The sequence below is a fragment of the Ambystoma mexicanum genome, chromosome 9, assembly GCF_040938575.1.
Source record: "Ambystoma mexicanum isolate Mex_15411 chromosome 9, UKY_AmexF1_1, whole genome shotgun sequence".
NCBI classification, from domain to species: domain Eukaryota; kingdom Metazoa; phylum Chordata; class Amphibia; order Caudata; family Ambystomatidae; genus Ambystoma; species Ambystoma mexicanum.
In genome coordinates this window covers 130,079,424-130,099,487 of record NC_090931.1, presented here as the reverse complement: position 1 = coordinate 130,099,487, position 20,064 = coordinate 130,079,424, and the positions used below count along the sequence as shown (strand labels likewise).

Sequence of the window (20,064 nt, the reverse complement as noted above, 5' to 3'; positions counted from 1 at the left end):
AAATTGAGTCATGGTCCCGCTGACAAATGTTATTTACGTGAGTGACTGATATTTTGTTTTTTTTAAATGTTTGTTTCCAGACCCTGTGTGTGGTGTTTGCACTTGTGGATTTGTGTGGGGTCCATTCGGGAGGGTCTAGGGACATGCGAGAAGAGGTGGCAAATGTCTCCATTTTGCAACTAAATTCGATGAACTGGATGACGACTGATGGATTTGATGTTACCTCGTTGCCTGCTGACAGTTCAACTGTGCTGTATCGTGACTCCTTGAGGAAACGTCGTGGACATGGGCGTGATGTTTTGCCCCCTTCAGCGACTTCCATGTCATTTGTGCTGTGTGGCTATGCTTCAATTGTCGAGCAGCCTGACAATGTATGGGTCTTGCTGGGCCGCCGTGCGCTAAACATCTCGCACTTCTGCTTGGCTGATGTTCATGGTGCTGCAAACTTAATTTCAACATGCCTTGTGGCCGTTCCAACGCCGGTCCCTGTGTTGTGGCACGTTTTTGGAGTACTGCACAATGATTCTCTCGTGGAGGATACCGATATCAGAGGTTCTTTTTCTGTTTATGTGTACTGTAGATTTTGTATGGACACAATGCGCAAATGGAGGAATATGGCCCGTATTGTCACCTACGATATTGCTCCTGCGGATTTGTGTTACTTGATGACTTGTGATCCTCTGCACATAGGCAAATGTCACCAATTGCACTTAATTAATGATCAAAGTGGCACCGACTTTGAAAAACGTTTATGTGCCCGGTCTATGTCTGTTTGTACTGCTGTATCTAATGAAATGTTCTGTAATTGTATTGTTTTAACTGCCAGTCATATTCGCCACATAAAACTTCCTATTGGTTGGCTATTTTCTTGCTGTAACTTTACTTACTCCTATATCCCTGCTAAAGTTTCTGGTAGCCCTTGTGCTTTGACGCGTCTTAGTCTGATGATGTTTTCTTTCCATCCTGCTATTCGTCGTCCATCATATTGGCTTGTCTCCTGACTGTGATTCAAATGTGCACTTGATGTCTGAAACTGAAGTTTTAGCGCTGGCGTTTTCATTAGTGGGTATCTGGGGTTTGGCTTCTTGGGGCTATAAATACTTAATTAAGTTGGCTTGTCTAGTAGTAAGAGGACTTAATGAGACCTTTCAAGCCTTGGTTGAGCTGTTGTTAGACAACAGAAATGTTAGAAAAGCTATTTTGCAGAACAGAACTGCGATTGATTATTTGTTTTGAAACATAATTTGGGTTGCAATGCTGTTGAAGGTATCTGTTGTTTTAATCTGGACGATTGTTCCCGTTCTTTTGAAAAGCACATTGGTGGTTTGAAGTACCTGATTTCACAAGTCACATAGGACCAGGGCGGGAATTGGTGGGATCAGCTGTTTTCCTGGATTCTTAAGTCATGTTTTTATTTGTGTTTTTGCATTTGTTTTGATTATGATTGTTTGTTGTTCTATTTCTTATATTCCCAATTTGATGAGGATGTTTCGTCGAATTCAGAAACCGTCTTACGTTTCATTGGGATATGGCAGTTCATTGTCCAAAGGGTGGAGTGTAAACGTGTGCGAAAATAAGCTAAATACATGGGGCCGGGGCGCAGCCATTTTGGACATTCACTTGCAAACTGCAATGAAAGTCTACCTTTCTGTGGGCTCAGTTAGAAGGCAGACAGGAGTTCTGCAGTGGTTGCAAGATTATATTATGAAACAGATGCACTCACTATGAAGGATAGTTTTTGTATTGTTCGCTCAAGGACAAGCTAAGAAGTCAGTCAGAGTTGTGCAGGTACAATGATAAGGGGTGCCGGAAACGAGCGTGTGGGAGAAAAACAGGGTTTTTCCACTACTGACTGGATTTTTCCACTCTGTGCCTTCCATGCTTGCTGTCTGTACTTCGGACGGACACGGTTGGCAACCTAGGAGGGGCTGGGATGTTTATCCCATAAGAGAAGAGGTATTCTGATGGTAGACAGAGAATTGGAACCCGGGTGATGAAGTCTCACTGAGAGGGAGGACGCTCCGCTCGGACCCCGCTAGCATGTGTGATCTCTCTACCTACCTGCCTTGGGACAGGGTAGTGTTGTCGTGGCTGAGATTACGTTTTCTTCTCCAACCACACTAACGGTGATGTAGACCCTTGTATTATCAATTCTGCTTGTGTGTTTATGTATAACTGATTGCATTTATTGCAGTATCTAGCTGTATACTTATGTTTGTGAATAAAAGGCCTGTAAAGAGCCAATTATATTCTAATAGTTGGTTTATGTGTGTATTATTGCCTTCCAGAGTTCAAGATCCTTTTGGTACGTGATAGGGTAAGTGGTTCAGACAGTCCTTACACGTATCTGAAAAGCAAAACAGCGTTTGACATTGAAGAAAATCCTGCAAACTTCCTGTCCCGACACTTGAGAAAAGCAGAGACACATAAACCATCAGTGCCTGACAAATACATCAGAAACATAGTAAAGCAAGCAATTCTCCATTGTCTTGATCCTTTAAAAATCCCTCATAGGGATATTATTTGTGGAAAACGCCCTCAATCCCAGTTCATGGGCTACTCACAGGAGTCTAATGTCAATATCCAGCCCCTGCCAGCACAACCAAAAGGAAATTGCGTGGATATGTGAGAGTCCCTGGATAACATTTCCACTTGTCCTCTCCGGAGCCCTCAAACTAGAGGACTTCGGAGAGCAACAAACGTATCCACCTCGCATAGTGGAAGGGTATGTGAGAAACCAAAAGGTGTCTCGCCCGCTAGTCCTCAGGGACTTGTCATCCAGGTGGCCAGGACATGGCCATCACTTTTGGATCCAGTTCCTGGGGGTGGACCATGCCTTCCCTACGTACCCCACTAAACCCAAAAAGGTTCTTAGATCTTTCTTGGTTCTTGGCTTTGGAGTTTCCTGGACAGCTTTCACCATCACACCTTGAGGTTGAACCAACCCATTACCAGCAAAAAATCCAAGAGAACTGCCTGCTGGCTGTGCCAAGTGGCAAGTGCCATTCCTTCGGATTGGCTGTGAGCCGGCTTTTCTCAAAGCTCTGATAACTAGGTATAGGTGGTGTCTTCTTCCCATGTCCTGCTATGGATGATTATATCATTGATATAAGCCCCAGAGAAAAAGGAGTAATGCTGCAGGACTTAGCCAATTAACCTAATATCTTCAACTGAAATAGTTCAATGGGGGAGGAAAAAGCATTTTTCTTCTTGTCCTCTGGATTATTGGGAACTTGCCAATATCCCTTCGCCAGATCAATCATGGGGAGGATGATGGCAGTCCCCAATCAATTAGATCATCTGTCCTTGGCATAGGGTAATTGTCGAATTGGGAAACCTCCTGAAGTCAATGCAAAAACCTCCATGATTGATCTGACTTGGCAACAAGTGCTATTGGAGAGAACCAAGGGCTTTGAGATGGTTCAATGGTATCTGATTTTAGCATATTTTCCACCTCCATTATGACTACTTCTTTTCGGGCTTCTGGGATCCGGTAGGGTTTTAAATGTTCTACTTTCTCTGGTGGTGTAGGGATGTAGTGGAAAACTCCTTTAACTCTTTCTGGCTCAGATGTAAAGACATCAAGAAATTGTTCTAGCAATTCTAACAGATCTTCTCTCTAATTCTGGGATAGCTGGGAAGGAGTTAGGGTTAGGAATTAGGGTATTTTTATCTGATTCTTCAGTTAATAAATTAGTCAATACTACTGTAGTGTTCTCTACGGAATCCTCACTTAACTCCTCGAGGAGGTTTACGTGATACATATGGGTCTTATTTCTTCTATCAGGTTGGGTGACTTGATAATCGTACGTCCCCGTTTGCTCTATCATCTCATCACCTCAAGGACCGAACCATTTAGACAGCATCCTATTCTCAGATGATGGAAAGAAAACGAGAACATTTTGTCCAATGGAAAAGTACCTAAGCAAAGCTTTCTTATCATGTTAGGTCTTTTGATTTTCCTGGGCCTTGATCATGTGAGCTTGAACTATTGTCCTGACAGTAGCCGTATGTTCTTTTAACTGTTGAGCGGTTTGGGAAAGGGGAAAGGTGGCTTTCTCCTGCCCTTTCCAAGTCTCCCGCAACATGTCAAATAGATCTTGTGGCTCTCTGACATATAATAATTTGAATGGAGAGAATCCTGTTGAAGATTGTGTTGTTTTTCGGATGGCAAAAAGGGTCCAAGGTGTCATGATATCCCTGTTTTTGCAGTCTGCCTCCACTAACTTCTTTAGGACATGCTTCAAGGTCTTATTGAATCGTTCCACTAACCCGTGAGTTTGAGAATGATACATGGATGCCATAAGTGTTTTTATAGGCAGAACTCCCTTCACTTTTGCCATGAGTAGGCTCATGAAGGTAGTTGCCCGATCCGTTAGGATCTCCTTCTGGAAGCCCCCCGTGAGAAAAATTGGATCATGTGTTTGAGGATTTGTTGGGTTGTTTTATTGCGTAATGGGAAAGCTTCAGGATATTGCATTGCATAATCCATTATTACCAATATAAATATATGGCCGAGTTTTGATAGTTCAAGGGGCCCCAACTATGTCCATGCTTATACGGGGAAAATGGCACATCAATTATTGTTAAAGGTTAATGGAGCTGGATGAGGCATCTGAAAACAGGTCTTCTGACACAGGGCACAAGTAAGCACAACAATTTTCACACTGGCATATATTCCTGGCCAATAGAAATGGCATAATGTATGTGCCTGTGTCTTTGCTGTTCCAAAGTGACCACCTGTTAAATGGGAGTGAACTATTACTACTACCATTGTTTTGTGGCTCTTTGGCACCATTATTTGAGATCTGGGAGTACCATTGGAATTAAGGACACCCCTATAGAGTAGTCCAGCCTTTAGAAACAAAATGTCCCCCTTTCTCTCTGGCCTCCTCTTCAGGTAACACATGAAGGAAACCTTCTGAAAGCAAGGGATCATTCCTTTGGGTGAATGCCAGTTCTGGAATAATCTCGGCTTTCTCCCCAAGGGCTTTAGGTGGTACTGCACCTGATGTAGTTGCAGACTCTACATCTGCCTCTCCAAAGCCTTTGCTCCCCCTCTCAGTCTTATCAGTGGTCTTAACTTCTTCTGCTTTGGAAACAAAGCCCTCCCCAGGATCCCTTGGGCTATTTTCTACCCTGCCTTTACCTGATATGCCTCCTCCACGATATCCTGATCAAAGATTTTCATGTCAACTCTATAGTCAGGATATATGACGCCTGCTAAGACGTCCAGGCCATATTGTCAGGCCAGGTCTGACTTAGATGCAAGTCTGATGTAGGTGCCTGGCGGGGGTATTAAGAGTAGTTCAGTTGGCATTAAGATTCAATATCCAGGTTGTATTAACTCCCCTGAGATACTACGTAAATCCAATCCAACGGATTGTTCTGTAGATAATAATCGATCAGAAGCTCTGTTGCTAAGTTTTTCAAACATGAGGGTCCCCCAGTATGCGTCATCTGAGCCCGTTCCCACTTCTGGCACCATATAGGAGGAGCCAGGAATGAGACTCGGACACACGGAATTCATGGTTTTGTTCAAAGACCTTTTTTAAAATAAAAGGGTATGGGAAATGCCTCTCTGAACCTGCTCCAAGAGGTGTTTCCCTACCTGAAACTAAAAACTGTTGATGTCAAAATGTCCAAAGCAAAATCATCCTGTGTCCAAAGTAGTGTTCTGCCCCTCACATTCTAACCAACTAAACTCCAAGGTGAAAAGGGTAATGTCTTTGGCCTTGAGTGAATTATATATGTTCAAAAAGGAAAATGCGTAACTCCAACACAAAAGCTCCAAAAGGATAGAATTCCTTGTTCCAGAGGGTGGTTCCCTTCTCCTGGATTGCTCTTCCTTTGGTTGTTTATTCACCAATGTCAATTACTCTGGTTTCTCTTGGTCAGCACCACAACTGGGCCACAAAACAACTTGACTCTGTTTTTATTTTGTTTGGATACCTGGTGTACTCTCCTGCCAGGTTTTCACTCCTCTTCTCATGTTCAGCAGAGCCTTTTTGTTGGACCTGATATATCTTTCGCAGGACTTCTTTTAGATCAGGTATTTCCTATACAGCTTGTCCTTGCCCAGTGTACTTCCTTACCAGGACTTTCTCTTATGCACACTTCTGCCACAGCCTGGTATACTCTCCCGCCAGGGCTTTCTTAGATGTACACCTTTGCTACTGCCTGGTATACTTTCCTGCCAGGGCTTTCAAACATATGTATCTTTCTTACACTTTTACTATGCCTGGTATACTTCCTTGCCCTGGCTTTTCTCTTATGGGCTCTGCACACCCCTCTAAGCTTCAAAAGTATCTTGTGTTTGCTTTTGCTGTCGCGCCTTGAAACACTTGTGTATAGGCGCGTTACAAATACCATATCATATCATATCATATTTTCCTGTTATTATATCTGTCTGGTATATTATCCTGCTAGGATTTCTCTTACATGTTTATTGCATACATTCCCAAACTTGAAAGTATTGTGTTTTTCTTGCGATTCCCCATTCAAAGAAAAGCTCTTTTCTCTCATATTATTTGTTAATGCATATTCTGTTTTGGCATGACTGCCAATACACCCCAGCATCCCCACTTCCCTTGGATGGACTCACCGGCTCTGGCTGGTGTTTTGTTCTCCCGTGGTAAATTGGTAGCGGTTGTCTGGCATCTCCTTCTCTGTTGCTGCATCCGGTCCTCAGCTTCTCTGCCTCTCGCGGTCCCTGCTGGGCTCTTCTGCTTCATGTCTTCAGGCTTCGGTAAGGTGACAGCTACCTCCTAACACCTGCAAACGCCCAGGAGCCCTATGTTGACTTCTGGTGTTCCCGCAGTGTGTTTCTTCTCGCTCGGGGTCAGCTTCCCTTTCTTTGTCTCCACAGCCCTTCCTCTAGCCTCACAATCTCTCGGTTCGTACAGAGAAGCAGCTTTCTCTATCCAGCAGTGCGCCCCAGTCAGATGTGGCTGCGTTTAAATCTCCCAGCTACAGTTATGCGCTCACAATGAGAGTGCAGCCTGTACACTTGGTCTTTTCCACTCTGCATTACTCAGCTCATCTTCCTCCTCCCAGTATCCTTGTGGATATAGGAATGGTTGTCCCTTCTTGGTGTTTTACATACAAAGTCTGGGTAAGTGCTCTTTAACAGCAAGTAAGCTCTAAATGACTTGCAAGTAGATTCTGAAAAGGTGTTAAGGCATTAGGTATGAATGGAGTGGAGTGGACAAGAGGAAGGGGAATACCATGCCTTGTCTGATGGTGCCCTGCCACACCCTGGAGATTGTATCCCCCCATGTGATTCTCCCTCATACAGCCGTCACCAGGGTCAGGATCAGGTATCGGAACCCAAAAGGAGGGACTGATGTTGCAGCCACTTTATCCTTACACCCAAATGCTGTGGCTGTCTGAAAAAGTATACATGGTTCCAAACATTTTAACGAAAAGGTGATTGTTGTGAACAAAGCCATAAGCAAGAAGCCCAGTTTGCATTATGTATGATTATGAACCCTTTTAATCACAGACATATTTGTCAAATATAAAAGGAACAAGTTACTTACCTGTAACTATTGTTCTCCATCATGGGTCTGGCATGGATTCACATGCTCATGAATATTTCCCGTCGTCAGGCCGGGAATACTCAGTAAAAAAAAAAAAAAAAACTGTTTCACTTTCACTCACAAACTGTATTTTTCCTCTAAACCAATCACTGAACTCTGGGTCATACTGCCCCCTCCAATGACTGCCCTCTCTCTAAGCCCCTCCTCTGGCAGCCATCTTCAGATTTGGTAGCACGTAAAGTGGCAGTATGGCCAAGAAGAGCCGCGGAGGGGCAGGATGCAGGGTTTGCATGTGAATCCCTGCCAGACCCAAGCTGGAGAACAATAGATACAGGTAAATAACTTGTTCCTTCTCCAGTATGGGGTCTGGCATGGATTCACATGCTCATGAATAAATAATACATAGCCGTACAACATTACACAACCACGGGAGGTGGTAAAGCTCAACAGAAGCAATTACTCTTACTTCCGGAACAGGCTCACCTTCAAGCGAACAGGTTGCGTAGCACTGCTTGGCCGACCCTGCACTCCTCTCTGGAATCCCTGTTGACACAGTAGAACCTTGTGAAGGTGTGCATGGACCTCTACGTAGCCCCGCAGATGTCCAGTAGGAGCACACTAGACAGGAACGATGTAGATGCAGCGATCGCTGTGGTGGAATGGGCTCTCGAATGGCCAGGCAGCGTTCGGTTTGCCAACCAATGACATTGTGTGATACAGCCGGAGAGCCACCTGGAGATGGAAGCCTTGGACAAGGCCTTCCCATGGGTCACAGGACCAAAGTTCACGAATAGTTGAGACGTCTTCCGGAAACTCTTTGTGCGTGCTGCATAGAACTTCAGAGCATGAGCCACAACCAGCAAGTGCAAAGTCCTTTCAGCTGGCGACAAAGGTTTCGGAACACAGGCAACACCAAAGGCTCATTGAGGTGGAATTCCGACTGCACCTTTGGCATGAAGGAGGGGTGCGTCCGCAGCACCACCCTTGTGTTGTGAAAAGTCAGATAAGGCTGTTTGCGGGACAGGGCCTGGATCTCACCCACCCTTCTGGAAGAGGTGATGGCCAGGAGGAAAGCCGTTTTCCATGAGAAGAACTTCAGAGGGACCTGATGCGTAGGCTCAAAGGGGCCCCCTATTCGCCTCGTCAACAACACGTTGAGATCCCACACCGGGGAAGGTGCCTTCTCCGGCGGAAACTATCGAAACAGGAACTCCTTGACTAGACACTCGGACCAAATAGAAGACCGGACTGGAGACCTAGTGTAGCGGGAGATAGCCACCAGATGCACCTTGATAGAGGCGTCGAGAGCAATCTTGTCTGCGATGCTTCCAGACACCTGGATCCACCGAGCATCCAGGAATTCCTGAATGGGTCGCATCCGCAACTTGCAGAGCCGGATTAGGTAGATGCACAACAACATCATGCCGAACAACAACTTGATGGTCCACACTGTGGCGGTCTTCAGTGCCAACAGCAGTTGCACCTTGCCTAGTAGGGCTGCTATCCTCTCTTCCCGAGGGAGCCACCAGGCAGGAGACTGTGTTGAGTCTGGCCCCCAGGAACAGCACGTTCTGCAATGGTTTCAAGCAGGACATTGGATAGTTGACAAGGAACCCCAGATCCATCAGCAGTCAGACGGTCATCTCTGTATTTGACGGGCACTTCCCTTGACTTGACCCGGATGAGCCAGTCGTTGAGGTACGGGTACACGTGTATCCCCTGTAGATGCAGATGGGCAACCACTGATGACAGGCACTTCGTAAACACCATGGGCGCGGACTTCAGTCTGAACAGGAGGGTCTTGAATTGGTAGTGCTTTCCCTGTACTATGAAGCTCAGGAACTTCTGATGCTTTACGTGAATGGAGACGTGGAACTATGCATCATTCAGATCCAGCAATGTCAAGAAGTCTCCTTTCTCCAGTTGGCCGAGCACGTGCTGCAACGTCACCATCCTGAATTTTTAGGACTTGAGGTATTTCTTGAGATGCCGCAGGTCTAGAATGGGCCTCCAGCCCCCGAACATCTTCTTTACCAAGAAGTATCTGGAGTCCGGAGTCGCTTTGGAACCAGCTCTATCGCCCCGTTTCTTATCATGGCCCGTACTTCCTGTAGGAGCTGAGGGATGTGCTGCTCCTGCCTGACCATCGGAGGTATCTGCTGACACTTCTGCTAGAACTCTAGAGTGTGGCCGTGGGCGAGAATATCCAGCACCCATTGGTTGGTGGAGAGCTTCTTCCAATCGCTGACAAAGCTCGCCAGCTGGCTTCCCAAAGGGGTGCATGGGTGGGGGCCCGACGTCCTGGTTCAATCTTGCTTTGCATCCTGCATGCTCCCTTGGGAGCGACCATGTTGGGCACCCTCCACCAAAAGCCTTGGAACGGCCTCTATAGGCCTCCTGGGTTATGGACTTGGAGGGTTGACGGTACGGAGAGGACCCTCCGCTGAAACCCTCAAACGATCTGCCAGATGCACGAAAGGACAGGCAGTGTTGAAGAGTACCCAAGGCACGAGCCATCTCAGTGTCCGTCTTAATGGCCTGCAATGACTCGTCGACGGCCTTCCCAAAGAGATTGTCCCTGCCGAAGGGCATGTCCAGAACCCTCGTCTGGACCTCCTGATGAAATTTGGTGACTTTCAACCAGCCACGATGGTCGGAGGCAGACAGTGTTCCCCATCTGTCGGAATCTCATTTCCCCGATGTCCAGGGGCACCATGATGGCATGGTCCGATGCCACCTCCCCTCCTGGAGGATGGAAAGTGCCTCAACCTGCTTGTCAGGTAGGAAATACAGCAGTGGGGCCATTTTATACCACAACTCCCTATCTTATCTGGCCAGGATTGAAAGGGTGTTTGTTGCCTTGATTGGTGACGCCGTTGAGTAGATTACCTTTCTTCCCATGGCATCTAACTTCTTCATCTCACTATTTGGAGGGACGGAGGAGGAAGACGAGGGGTTAGACGACTTTTATCCTTGCTGCTGCCAAGACCACTGATTCCGGTGAAGGCTGTGAACGTAGGCACTTGGTTACGGACTCAAACACCCAGTATTTTTTCTCCAGCCGATCCCTCTTGGCCTCTGCCGTTGCCGGGTTTCTCATCAAAGCCAGGCCCTCCTCCCAAATGTCGTCCAGGAGAGGCACTGCCAAGATAGTCTTCCTCTTGGCCTTGCATCATTGATATAGGAAACCTTCCTTCCTGATCTCCTCTGAAGTCAATTGGAAGAGTTCTGACGCTCTGGCGACCATGGTATGGAACAATCCCACCTCGTCTGGGGGGGAAGCCCTTGGCTGCGGTGAACCGCCCGCCGTGGCCATGTCATCGTCCTTGTCCGTGGCCTTTGTGTCCGTCTATGTGTCTCTTGGGGGGAAGGCACGTGTGGAGGTTGATGCACCGCATAGTGTGCCACTTCCTCTTTTTTTCCGGAGGTTGGTCCTGGGCCACCGGGGCCCACCTCCGTCATCCACATCGAAATTTTTGCTATTGGCATCTTCTCCCACGGCCTCCTGGATCATGTGTACCGACGCCTGGTCCTCCTTGTCGGAGGAAGAAATATCTGTGCTCTGGAGTACAGTTGAGGGAACCCCCCCCTTTTTGGTATCCCGAGGAGTCTGGTTCGGGCTCAGGGATGGCATCCTCTTCTCCAGTGTCCTCCCCACCAGCTTGGCCGTTGCCTCCCGTTTCGGTGGCACGGATACTCTGGGCACTGCCATAGGTACCTTGGCTGGTTCAGCCCCCTTGGTTTTCAAGAGGGCGGCCGCCACTAACTCGATCGTCGACGACTTCACATGGGCTGCCTGGGCCTTTTGGGGTAAGTCAGTCACCTTTTCCTGCGCCTTTGTCTTCCACAGCTTTGCCGGGTTAGCCGATTTCCTCTTCGAGGAGGAGCTAGAGCGATGGCTGGAGATGGAGGCAGATGATAAAGAGGAGCGTGCCCTATGCCCGTCGCTGGACCCATTTGCAAGGCGCCCCAAATGGAAACAGACTCGCTGTGCTTGTCCTTGTCTTGGGCCCGCATGGATGGAGCGCCCTCAAAGGACCTAGAAGCCTGCTCTTTGGACCGACCGGTCCTGGGTGAGGCATGCCCCTTCTTTCTGCACTGGGCAGAGGCCTTGGCGCTGAGCCACGTCGCCAGCCTACTTTGACGATCCTTCACGGTTTGTTTGGAGAACCCGAGGGAGATTACGCAATCCACTTCCCTGTGAACCGGTTGGAGACAGTAGAGGCACTGGAGGTGGTTGTCCTCTACAAACACGTTCTGTAGTCCACAGCTGGAGCACAGCTTGAAAAGGGAGCTTCCCTCCTTCTTCTCCCCCGACATGGTCCGGAGTAGGCCTCATGGCCTTCTAGAATCTTCAATGAAACTTAAGTTCAGTGATTGGTTTAGAGGAGAAATACAGTTTGTAAATGAAAGTGAAACAGTTTTTTCCTTTACGGAGGATTCCTGGACGGACGACAGGAAATATTCATGAGCATGTGAATCCATGCCAGACATCATGCTGGGGAACTCTGTTGTCATTCTTAGGTTTCCAAAATATTATTTAATTGTATGCAAGACAGCCAGGAACTGACATTGGGGTTGTCTGTCCCCTTTCCCTTACTCATACGGTAATTTGGAAGAAAAAAACAAGTGTGAACCAGGCAGCGCATCATGGAAGGATAACCTTTAATCATTTATAGGGTTATTCTAGATTTTTATTATGTTATTTGCTCACTAAGATAAGTGTAGCATTCTTATTATGACTACAAAATACACAAAGTAATTGTTAGAAATTAACATGGAACAATATTTTTTCAAAAAGACCCAGTTTGCAATGTAAACACTATTAAATAATTTCCTATTTTAATAGCTTCTTTTGCAGAGAATAGATTGGTTCCTTCTGCAAGCACCAACGCAATGTTGAATTTTATGTCTGGTCCACTGATTGGCATTGCTGCTGTGCTCACACATTTGTTAAGGTATGGACAAATGCTACTAACTTGCAAACATAGAAAATAACAAACATGATTTTATACCCTCCAGCCTGGCCATCCGATACCTTACAAGGTCTGTCAAAATCCTCAGGGAGCCGAAACGTGACCATCTCTCCTACCTCTTTAAGGACAATGCATCCTTAGTGTGATGGCGACATTCCTGCAAAACAAACATGATGACAATGCATGTCTTCCAATACTAGACTGGTGCCCACATCGGGGATGCTCGGGCAGAGAGGGAGCACAAACACTAGATCAACGTATGATGTGCCAGCTACAGATGGGTTTATATCATTCGATTGTATTTTGCTTCACATATTCTTCAGATGGTTCTTTAGCAGACTTTATCGGTCCATATACTATGTTTTGGGAGCATTCCCTTCCTCAGGTTGCACTACAACTAACACTATGAGGAAACCATGTAGATACCCATGACTCTTAAACCAAAACAAAGATTCAATGTACTTTTTGTTCAGAGGGGCGCTCTCTTAGATCGGCTGACCAAAACAAAGTTGTGGTAGCGAAGTATAATCGTAAGCTAGGCCTAGGCAAATCCTTCCCGACAGTTACTGCAGGTCTTTGGAACAATCTACCCATTAATATAAGAAAAGAAGTGAATTACTTAAGCTTTAGGAAGCACGGGAAGACTCATATTTTAGGTTAACTGACCCACATCATACACCTAGCCGCATTCGTTGTTCTGTCCCGTGTCTCATGATTGTACCACGTGTGTTCATGTTTCTGCGTCCCGAGACTCAAGAGAAAATAGAAAATAGGGACACATTCCTTAAGTAAGCTGGTGTTACAAGAAAGATGACATTGCAATCCAGATGCTGCTTCTGAAACAGGAAAAGGAAGGGACATATCTGAACTTTTGCACTTTCATAGGATGGATATTTTTCCTTATTAGCTGTTTCTTGCCTCAAGGGAGATTTCCGCCTGGTAGTTTGAATCATGGGCTGGGAATGGTTATACCCAGTTTCTGTTCAGGCCTCCACATGTGCTCATGATTTCTCATCATTTCTGATTCTTCATTCCCTGTTTAGCATATGTGTAAAAAGGCAATCTGCAATGGTGAGCAAAAGTTTAAATGGCTGTACCACCTTTTCTGAGTAGGCCAAAGACGGCCTTTTCTGCCTGAGGATCTGTCATGTTTGTCAGATTCTCTCCCCAGGTTCTAGGCGAAGCTTGGAGAGGAAAGGTGAGTGCCCCGGGGTTGAGGAGCAAGAATAGTTGTCCTGGTGTGCAGACCTCCACACAGAGGACAGTTGTTCCATGGCAGCTCAATGATGAACTCCCATTCATGTGACCTTCAGTGGGTGAACACTCTCCGAATAAAGGCTTCTCCCCTCTGTGTTAGACTTGACTTGTGATGGGTCTTCAGGAAGTCTTCACAAGGGAGAGCTTTACATAGTGGGCGAGCAAACTCTGTTCCCCACAGCCTCTGGAGGTTCAGAGATCTGGTTAGAACAGGCCACTTTGTTACACTCCCAAGACTGTCCAGAGAATGCCTCATCGCCAATGATACTGATCAGTGTCTGGTGGAGTGACACAGCCCACAATGTAGGATATCCATTCAACATCTGTGTGTGTTTGACTTCAACAACAATTCGCCATATAATGAAAGATTCCCATTGCCCGCAGGTATACCTAAACATTTCAGAAAGACTTGAGACTAGAGTCGAATGTTGAGAAACATAGTGGATGCTGATATGTATCTAGAATTAATAAATGGAAGAAACCATTTTAGCTTCCAATAAATGAATAAAGGTGTTTGGTTAGAAACAACCCTGAGCACAAAGACAACCGAATTATGTCAACTTTCTTTGAATCACAAAAGTGAGGGTGACATTCTTAAACTGTTAAAGAGACGAACAATTTTTCACACTTTAGTTTTAATAATGGTGTGTTAATGTAAGAAACTGCCTTAAATATAATGCAAAATGAATACGTGCAAAATATTGTATCCAGTAATTATAACGAGAACGTTTACAGAGAGGTAAATTATAACAAAAGCATAAGAACAAAAAAAACAATGTTTTAAAAAATATATATGGGGGTGGGGTTAAAACTGGTGGGGAGGGGATTGTGATAGGGTTAGAAGCATAGGGAAACAGGTGGTGTGGGGGGACCACCAAATATAATCTCCCCCCTACCTCTCTGTAAATGCCTCAAACAGAAAGATCTCAGAAAAAAATATATACTGTGAACAATCACCCTATTTATTTACACTACTTGGACATTTTGGTGTTATGTGCTTTGAAGCATCTTGTTTGCACTAAGACACCTTATGAAACCACAATAAAATACAATAAATACAAAAGAAGAGACCTTCATGTCAGGATCTGAAGGTAATGTGTTTCTGCTGTTGATTTCATGGTGCTTGTTTTCAGGATATACTAGTCCTTCATGTGAGCAATACTGTGGTATAACAATCTGGGCACTGCTACATTATTACATTATTTCTATTTTTAATCAGATGTCACAAGGCTTCAATGCAAACCTGTTACTTAAACAATTAACATTTTAGTTCTGTGAGATAACTCTACCCAATGGAGTGCCTGCCCAAACCAGCATGGAATTCGCATAGGAAAGCACAATGCCATCCGCCTAGACAATGTAACATGGCAAGAAAAATCATGCTTCTCTTTTTTATGCCAGAGGGAAAGGTCAGGCAGACTGTGTATGAGGGCAAAGAAATCCTCACTAATTTGAGTCAAGGCTCCCTAGTAAGACATGCTGTAGAGATATTCCTGGAGGTGCTTTTCTGCTCAGGTATAGAATATAAAACTACAGTGATTTGAAACTATATATGTGAACAATCAGAAATGTCTCAGACCTGAAGCTTTTAGGGACACCTTTGTGGTGGTAAAAGTAAAGGTCTTACAATATTGGCATAGTGACAAGCAAAGTGTGATTTTGTTTGTGAAATTGCGCCGTGGCAGCGTCTTTATTGATGGCATGCGGTAGGTCCAACAGCAGTCTGTACTTCCCCGGAGCATCAAGGAGAACGTCCTCCTGAAACAAAATGAAGAAAACATACATGACTTCCAGCTCTAGGATAATCCAACAGCCGCCTCTCAACCACTCAACTCTACACGAAGGAAAAGTACTCCCGCTCTACGGCCTTCAACAGCACATACGTTTTCGGATATTTGTGAAGCACAAAGCTTCCATTTAGATGGCCTCTTGGTGCAAAGTCTATCTTGAGGACATTATTAAATGCAGGAGACATGCTGAATCAGTCCTAGAGAAGATGAAACAAGGATTCATTTATATGAGCAATCGAAGATGTGACTCGTCGTTGATTTGGTAGCCGATTCTGTATAAACTTGAATGAAATCTTTTTTATTCTTTTTTAGAATTTTGTATGTTTACTCTTTTATTTGATGTGCTTAAAGTTTTGTAATGAACTAAAAATGCATAATAAAAAATAATAAATAAAACAATTAACAAGGTATAGCCCAAAACAGATAAACACCACAGAAATGAACTCACAGCTTGTTGGTCGTACTATCCACTCGGATATTAACTAAATCTACATTCTCAACTCCTAACCTCCATCTGGCTCAACCCGGTGTCCTCATTTCCTTACTACTGGATGGTCCCCATCACCAAGACTACAAGTTCTTCCCTGTTTTAACACTAAAACACACATCGGCAAACAATATCAAATTTGCACCCATTACTTTTATTAGGCAGACAACTCTGAACCTTCAAGACTTTTATAGAATTAACACTTCTTTCGCAAACTTTCACTAGATTAAAAAATGTGGGAAATCCCTTTTTCCTAAGAAATGCCTGGTGAGATTGGATCCTACATGAATACAAGGTACCCTCTTGCATCTCTTTCTGGTAGATTACTGTCTGCTAAATTCTTCTTTTTCACTTACTCTATGCCACATATTCAACATTTCTCATCCTCCGTTAGTGATCGAATTCTTTTGACTCAACTTTATGGCAGGTTACCTTCCACGTAGCATTCTGAACAGCATTTTTCTGGTACTAGAAAGCAGGGTGGCATAGTGTTGGGAAGGGGGGGGCGATCGTCCCAGGCCGCCCAGTGCTTTAGGATGAGCCAGAGGTCAGGGAGTGTGCAGAGGGGGCTCAGGGAGGTTACAGAGGGCAGGGGGTGTTTATAGGGGCCATAGTACGACGAGGGTGGTGTACGTTTTTGCTCTTGTATACACGGGGAACCAAACGCTAGGTTAGATAGTAGCAGCCATATTGGAATCAAGGCCTAGTTTTGCGCTGAAGCCAGAGCTGCAGGCCAAAGCCACACACATAGAAATAAAGCATATGCATGCAGGAATAGGTCGTAGCTCGGGCACCGATGAGGAAGGTCAGAGCTGCGGAGATTCATAGACACTTAATTGTCTCATATTGCCAACATTTCGTATCCCAGAAGGAATGCATCCTGCTTTAGCATGCATTTGTAATGCGGAGGCATCAAGGCGCTGTTTCAACTAGTTACATATGATAATACATTTAGGAGAAGATACATATTACACACATCTTCGAGTAAACATGTTTAGGCTGCTTCAGTCTGTTCGGGCATGTGTGGGCCAGTCCAAAGTTAGGTGAACAGCAGAGTTTTGAGGTCTTTGGTATTAGGCCCAGTATGATTCCTCAGTGCCTAGGTTCGGGGGGAGTGAGTTCCAGTGTTGAGAGCTCTCTACTAAAAGCGATCCCACAAGAAGGAGAGCATAATCCTCCAACCTTCCCTGTACCAGGTCTAAGTAAAAGCCCCCAAAGGCCCGATCCCACGACCCCCAGCCTTCCAAGGTACCAGCCAGTTCCAGACCACCGACCACAAAATTGTTAAACCCCCAATCGATCAGAAAAGATAAAAAAGCAGGGACCAGTTGCCTTCACCATAGGTCACGTGATTTGTGCTGCGAGGTGCTGCGAGGGATAAAACAACATCGCTAAAACGAGGACGCTAAGCTTTCGATGGGCGCCAACGTGCCCGGAATCAAACTAGTATGTGCAATGATATGGCCTTGAAGTATCGGCTTAGTCCTTGTCTGCAGTACCAGGTGCACATTAGGGTAGAGATAGAGAATGTATTGTTTTTCTTCACATAATAATTGCCAATTACTTGCATGAATGTATCTGATGACGCGTGAGGAGGAGCCCATGTGGAAGAAGGTGAACAGACGGTCTGGGACCAATGGCCTGGCAACCCGTATGTTGCAGGTAGCCTATGTATAGGTTTGCGCCAACAGGCCATGTGGATTTGTACCTTATGTAAATTACATCACTGATGACACTGTGGTGCTTTAAAAAATGTTGCACGTACTAATTTAGCCTGAATGTTCTATGGCAGCAGAGTCTTTGCTTGCGCATTTCTATTTTTGTGGAAATAAAACTTCCTTGCAAGAGGTGTGTACTGGGCCTTTTTCCTAGTGGGGTGCATTTTTTCTGGTGTGAGGGTTGAGGGGTTTCTCAACATTTTTGGTGACCCTGATGTGATCCCAGTGAGCCCCGCGAAGACTGTGGTTTCCAGGCCGCATCTCTGGAGGGGCTGCACCCACTTGCAGTGATCAGTCCCAAGCGCGCAACGCTCAGTGGTGCACAGGAGCCGTTTTCACAGAATATTGCGTGTGACATATATTAAAATATTAAAAAAAAAATAAGATTGTCGATATGAGGGCGATGACTCAGCTGGAGTAGATCTATAGTGCATTACCATTGTTGTATGATAGAATAGAGAAGTATCACCATCAGAGGGTGGCACAGACCCAACGGGGGATCCCCCAGCTTTGGCCCAAGCAAGGGACTAATAAGAGATAGATATTGGAACACATGAGCACGTTCCTAGCAGTTAAATACAAGGGTAAACAACTGCAGAAACTAAGAAATTTTAGATTTGTGGAAGATGATGGAGGACATAGAGGACACCGCTGGGTGTACATCCCCACGATACGATAGTGCCACCCCAAGTATAGTCAATGCCACAGCACCAGAGGAAGCACCACGGCCTGCACCCAGGGAGGGGCTGTACCCACTTACTTCCCGGCCGGCTACCGGGTACACAGACCCAACATATGTGCCCCAGTCTGCCACAGGCCCACCTTCTTATGTGCCAACATCAAACAGCACCGCACCAAGGGACAGTAAATAGCAGAAAAGGTTGGAGGAGGCACTAGAGGAGACGCAAGCGGAGCTGGCCCGCTTCAGGACAATTAAGAAGGGGAGAGCAAACCAGGACGCAGCTTGGAGGAGTGGAAGGCTGGTGAAATTTTGCTCAGATTAGATAGCACTACGATAAAGGATTTGCATGTGGAAAGGAGAGCGATCGCGGAGCAAAAAGTTTAGGGTATGGGACAGTAAGGTCAGACAAGGATGTGGACATGGAAAACAGGAAGGAGAGTGGGATACTGTGGATGAGTTGGAGGATGAGGAAGAGGATGCCCAAGAGGCACCAGAGATTTTGCCCAGAGTTTGTGGGGACCACGATTGAAGAACACATTGGGGGTGGGTGTGAAACCTGACGGTGTCTCCCTAGCTAGTCCCTGGGGATCTGTTATCCAGGTGGCCAGGACACGGCCATCTGTATTGGATCCAATTCCTGGGGGTGGACCAGTGAGGGAGGATCACCTGAATGGGGGAGTCCTTGGGGAGTGGGACACAGATGGGTGAGACGCGGTATCCCCCTTCTTTCAACAACTTTTCCTCATCCTACCATGTAGGATATTCCAAAACACTGCCCTCCCCCTTTACCGACACAAACACTTTCGCACAGCACGAAAGACACCAGAGCCGTTTACTTGACATATCCCAATACAAGGGTCAGGCAAAGTCAGGCAATTGACCAGAATCACACACACCTGACAGCCCTTTCCCTTCCCCACATGGATAGAAGGTGGAGCACAAGAGCACAGGACGAGCAAGGCAGACCGCATGACGTGAGAGCTAACTCAGCACTGCAGTTCAACAGGAGGTGAAAGACGGCGAATACCGAGAGGGGGACAAGGAGAGAAGTGACTTGCCCTTGCTGATCAAGGCCCGTGGAACCTCCCCAGATGGAAACATAAGACTGCGAACAAAGAGCAGCGTACAATGGTACACAAGACCCTCCTCCGCGGATAATCAAGCCGGGGAGAGACGCTGGTCTTCGAGGTACCAACCTTGACTCGAAGGAGAAGAAAGCCAAGCGGTTCTTCACAGCGAGTGAGTCGAGGGAGAGTCGATACGAAACTGAAATGTGTTGAATGGAAAGTAGCAAGCAGCTAATTTGAACTTTGAAAGGTTCATAGGAACTATTGAGAAAGGGGGGGGACTTGCAACAGAGGCATCCGGCACCACGTGGGTGCTCACGCAGGAACCTCTGGGCGATTACCCCATGGTAGAGACTACCGTAACCAGAAGGCCTTGGGAAGATTCGAAGAAAGGTCATACAGGGGTGTTGTAAAATCCTCTGTACCATTGAAAGTCTTTGATAAATAGATGACTGTGAAAGCTAAGGGAAATTAATCCTGCATGGTGAAAATTAGTACAAGAGCACTGTGTAGACAGGAATGAACCCGACAGAGCGATGTCCACAG

At 46.0% G+C, this 20,064-nt stretch overlaps 1 protein-coding gene across 3 annotated transcripts in view; it reads right to left on the bottom strand.

The window, feature by feature from the left end:
- Positions 1-14,715: 14,715 nt before the first annotated feature.
- The window catches only part of PIH1D2 (PIH1 domain containing 2), a 109,268-nt gene continuing 103,919 nt past the window's right edge, over positions 14,716-20,064 (bottom strand). For 2 of the 3 annotated variants that reach the window (XM_069614287.1, XM_069614286.1), the window contains one exon: positions 14,716-15,532. In XM_069614287.1, the coding sequence (XP_069470388.1) occupies positions 15,398-15,532 (135 nt within the window). In that variant the 3' untranslated portion in view covers positions 14,716-15,397. The remainder of the gene's footprint in view (positions 15,533-20,064) is intronic. The other variant, XM_069614288.1, reaches the window with a different exon arrangement.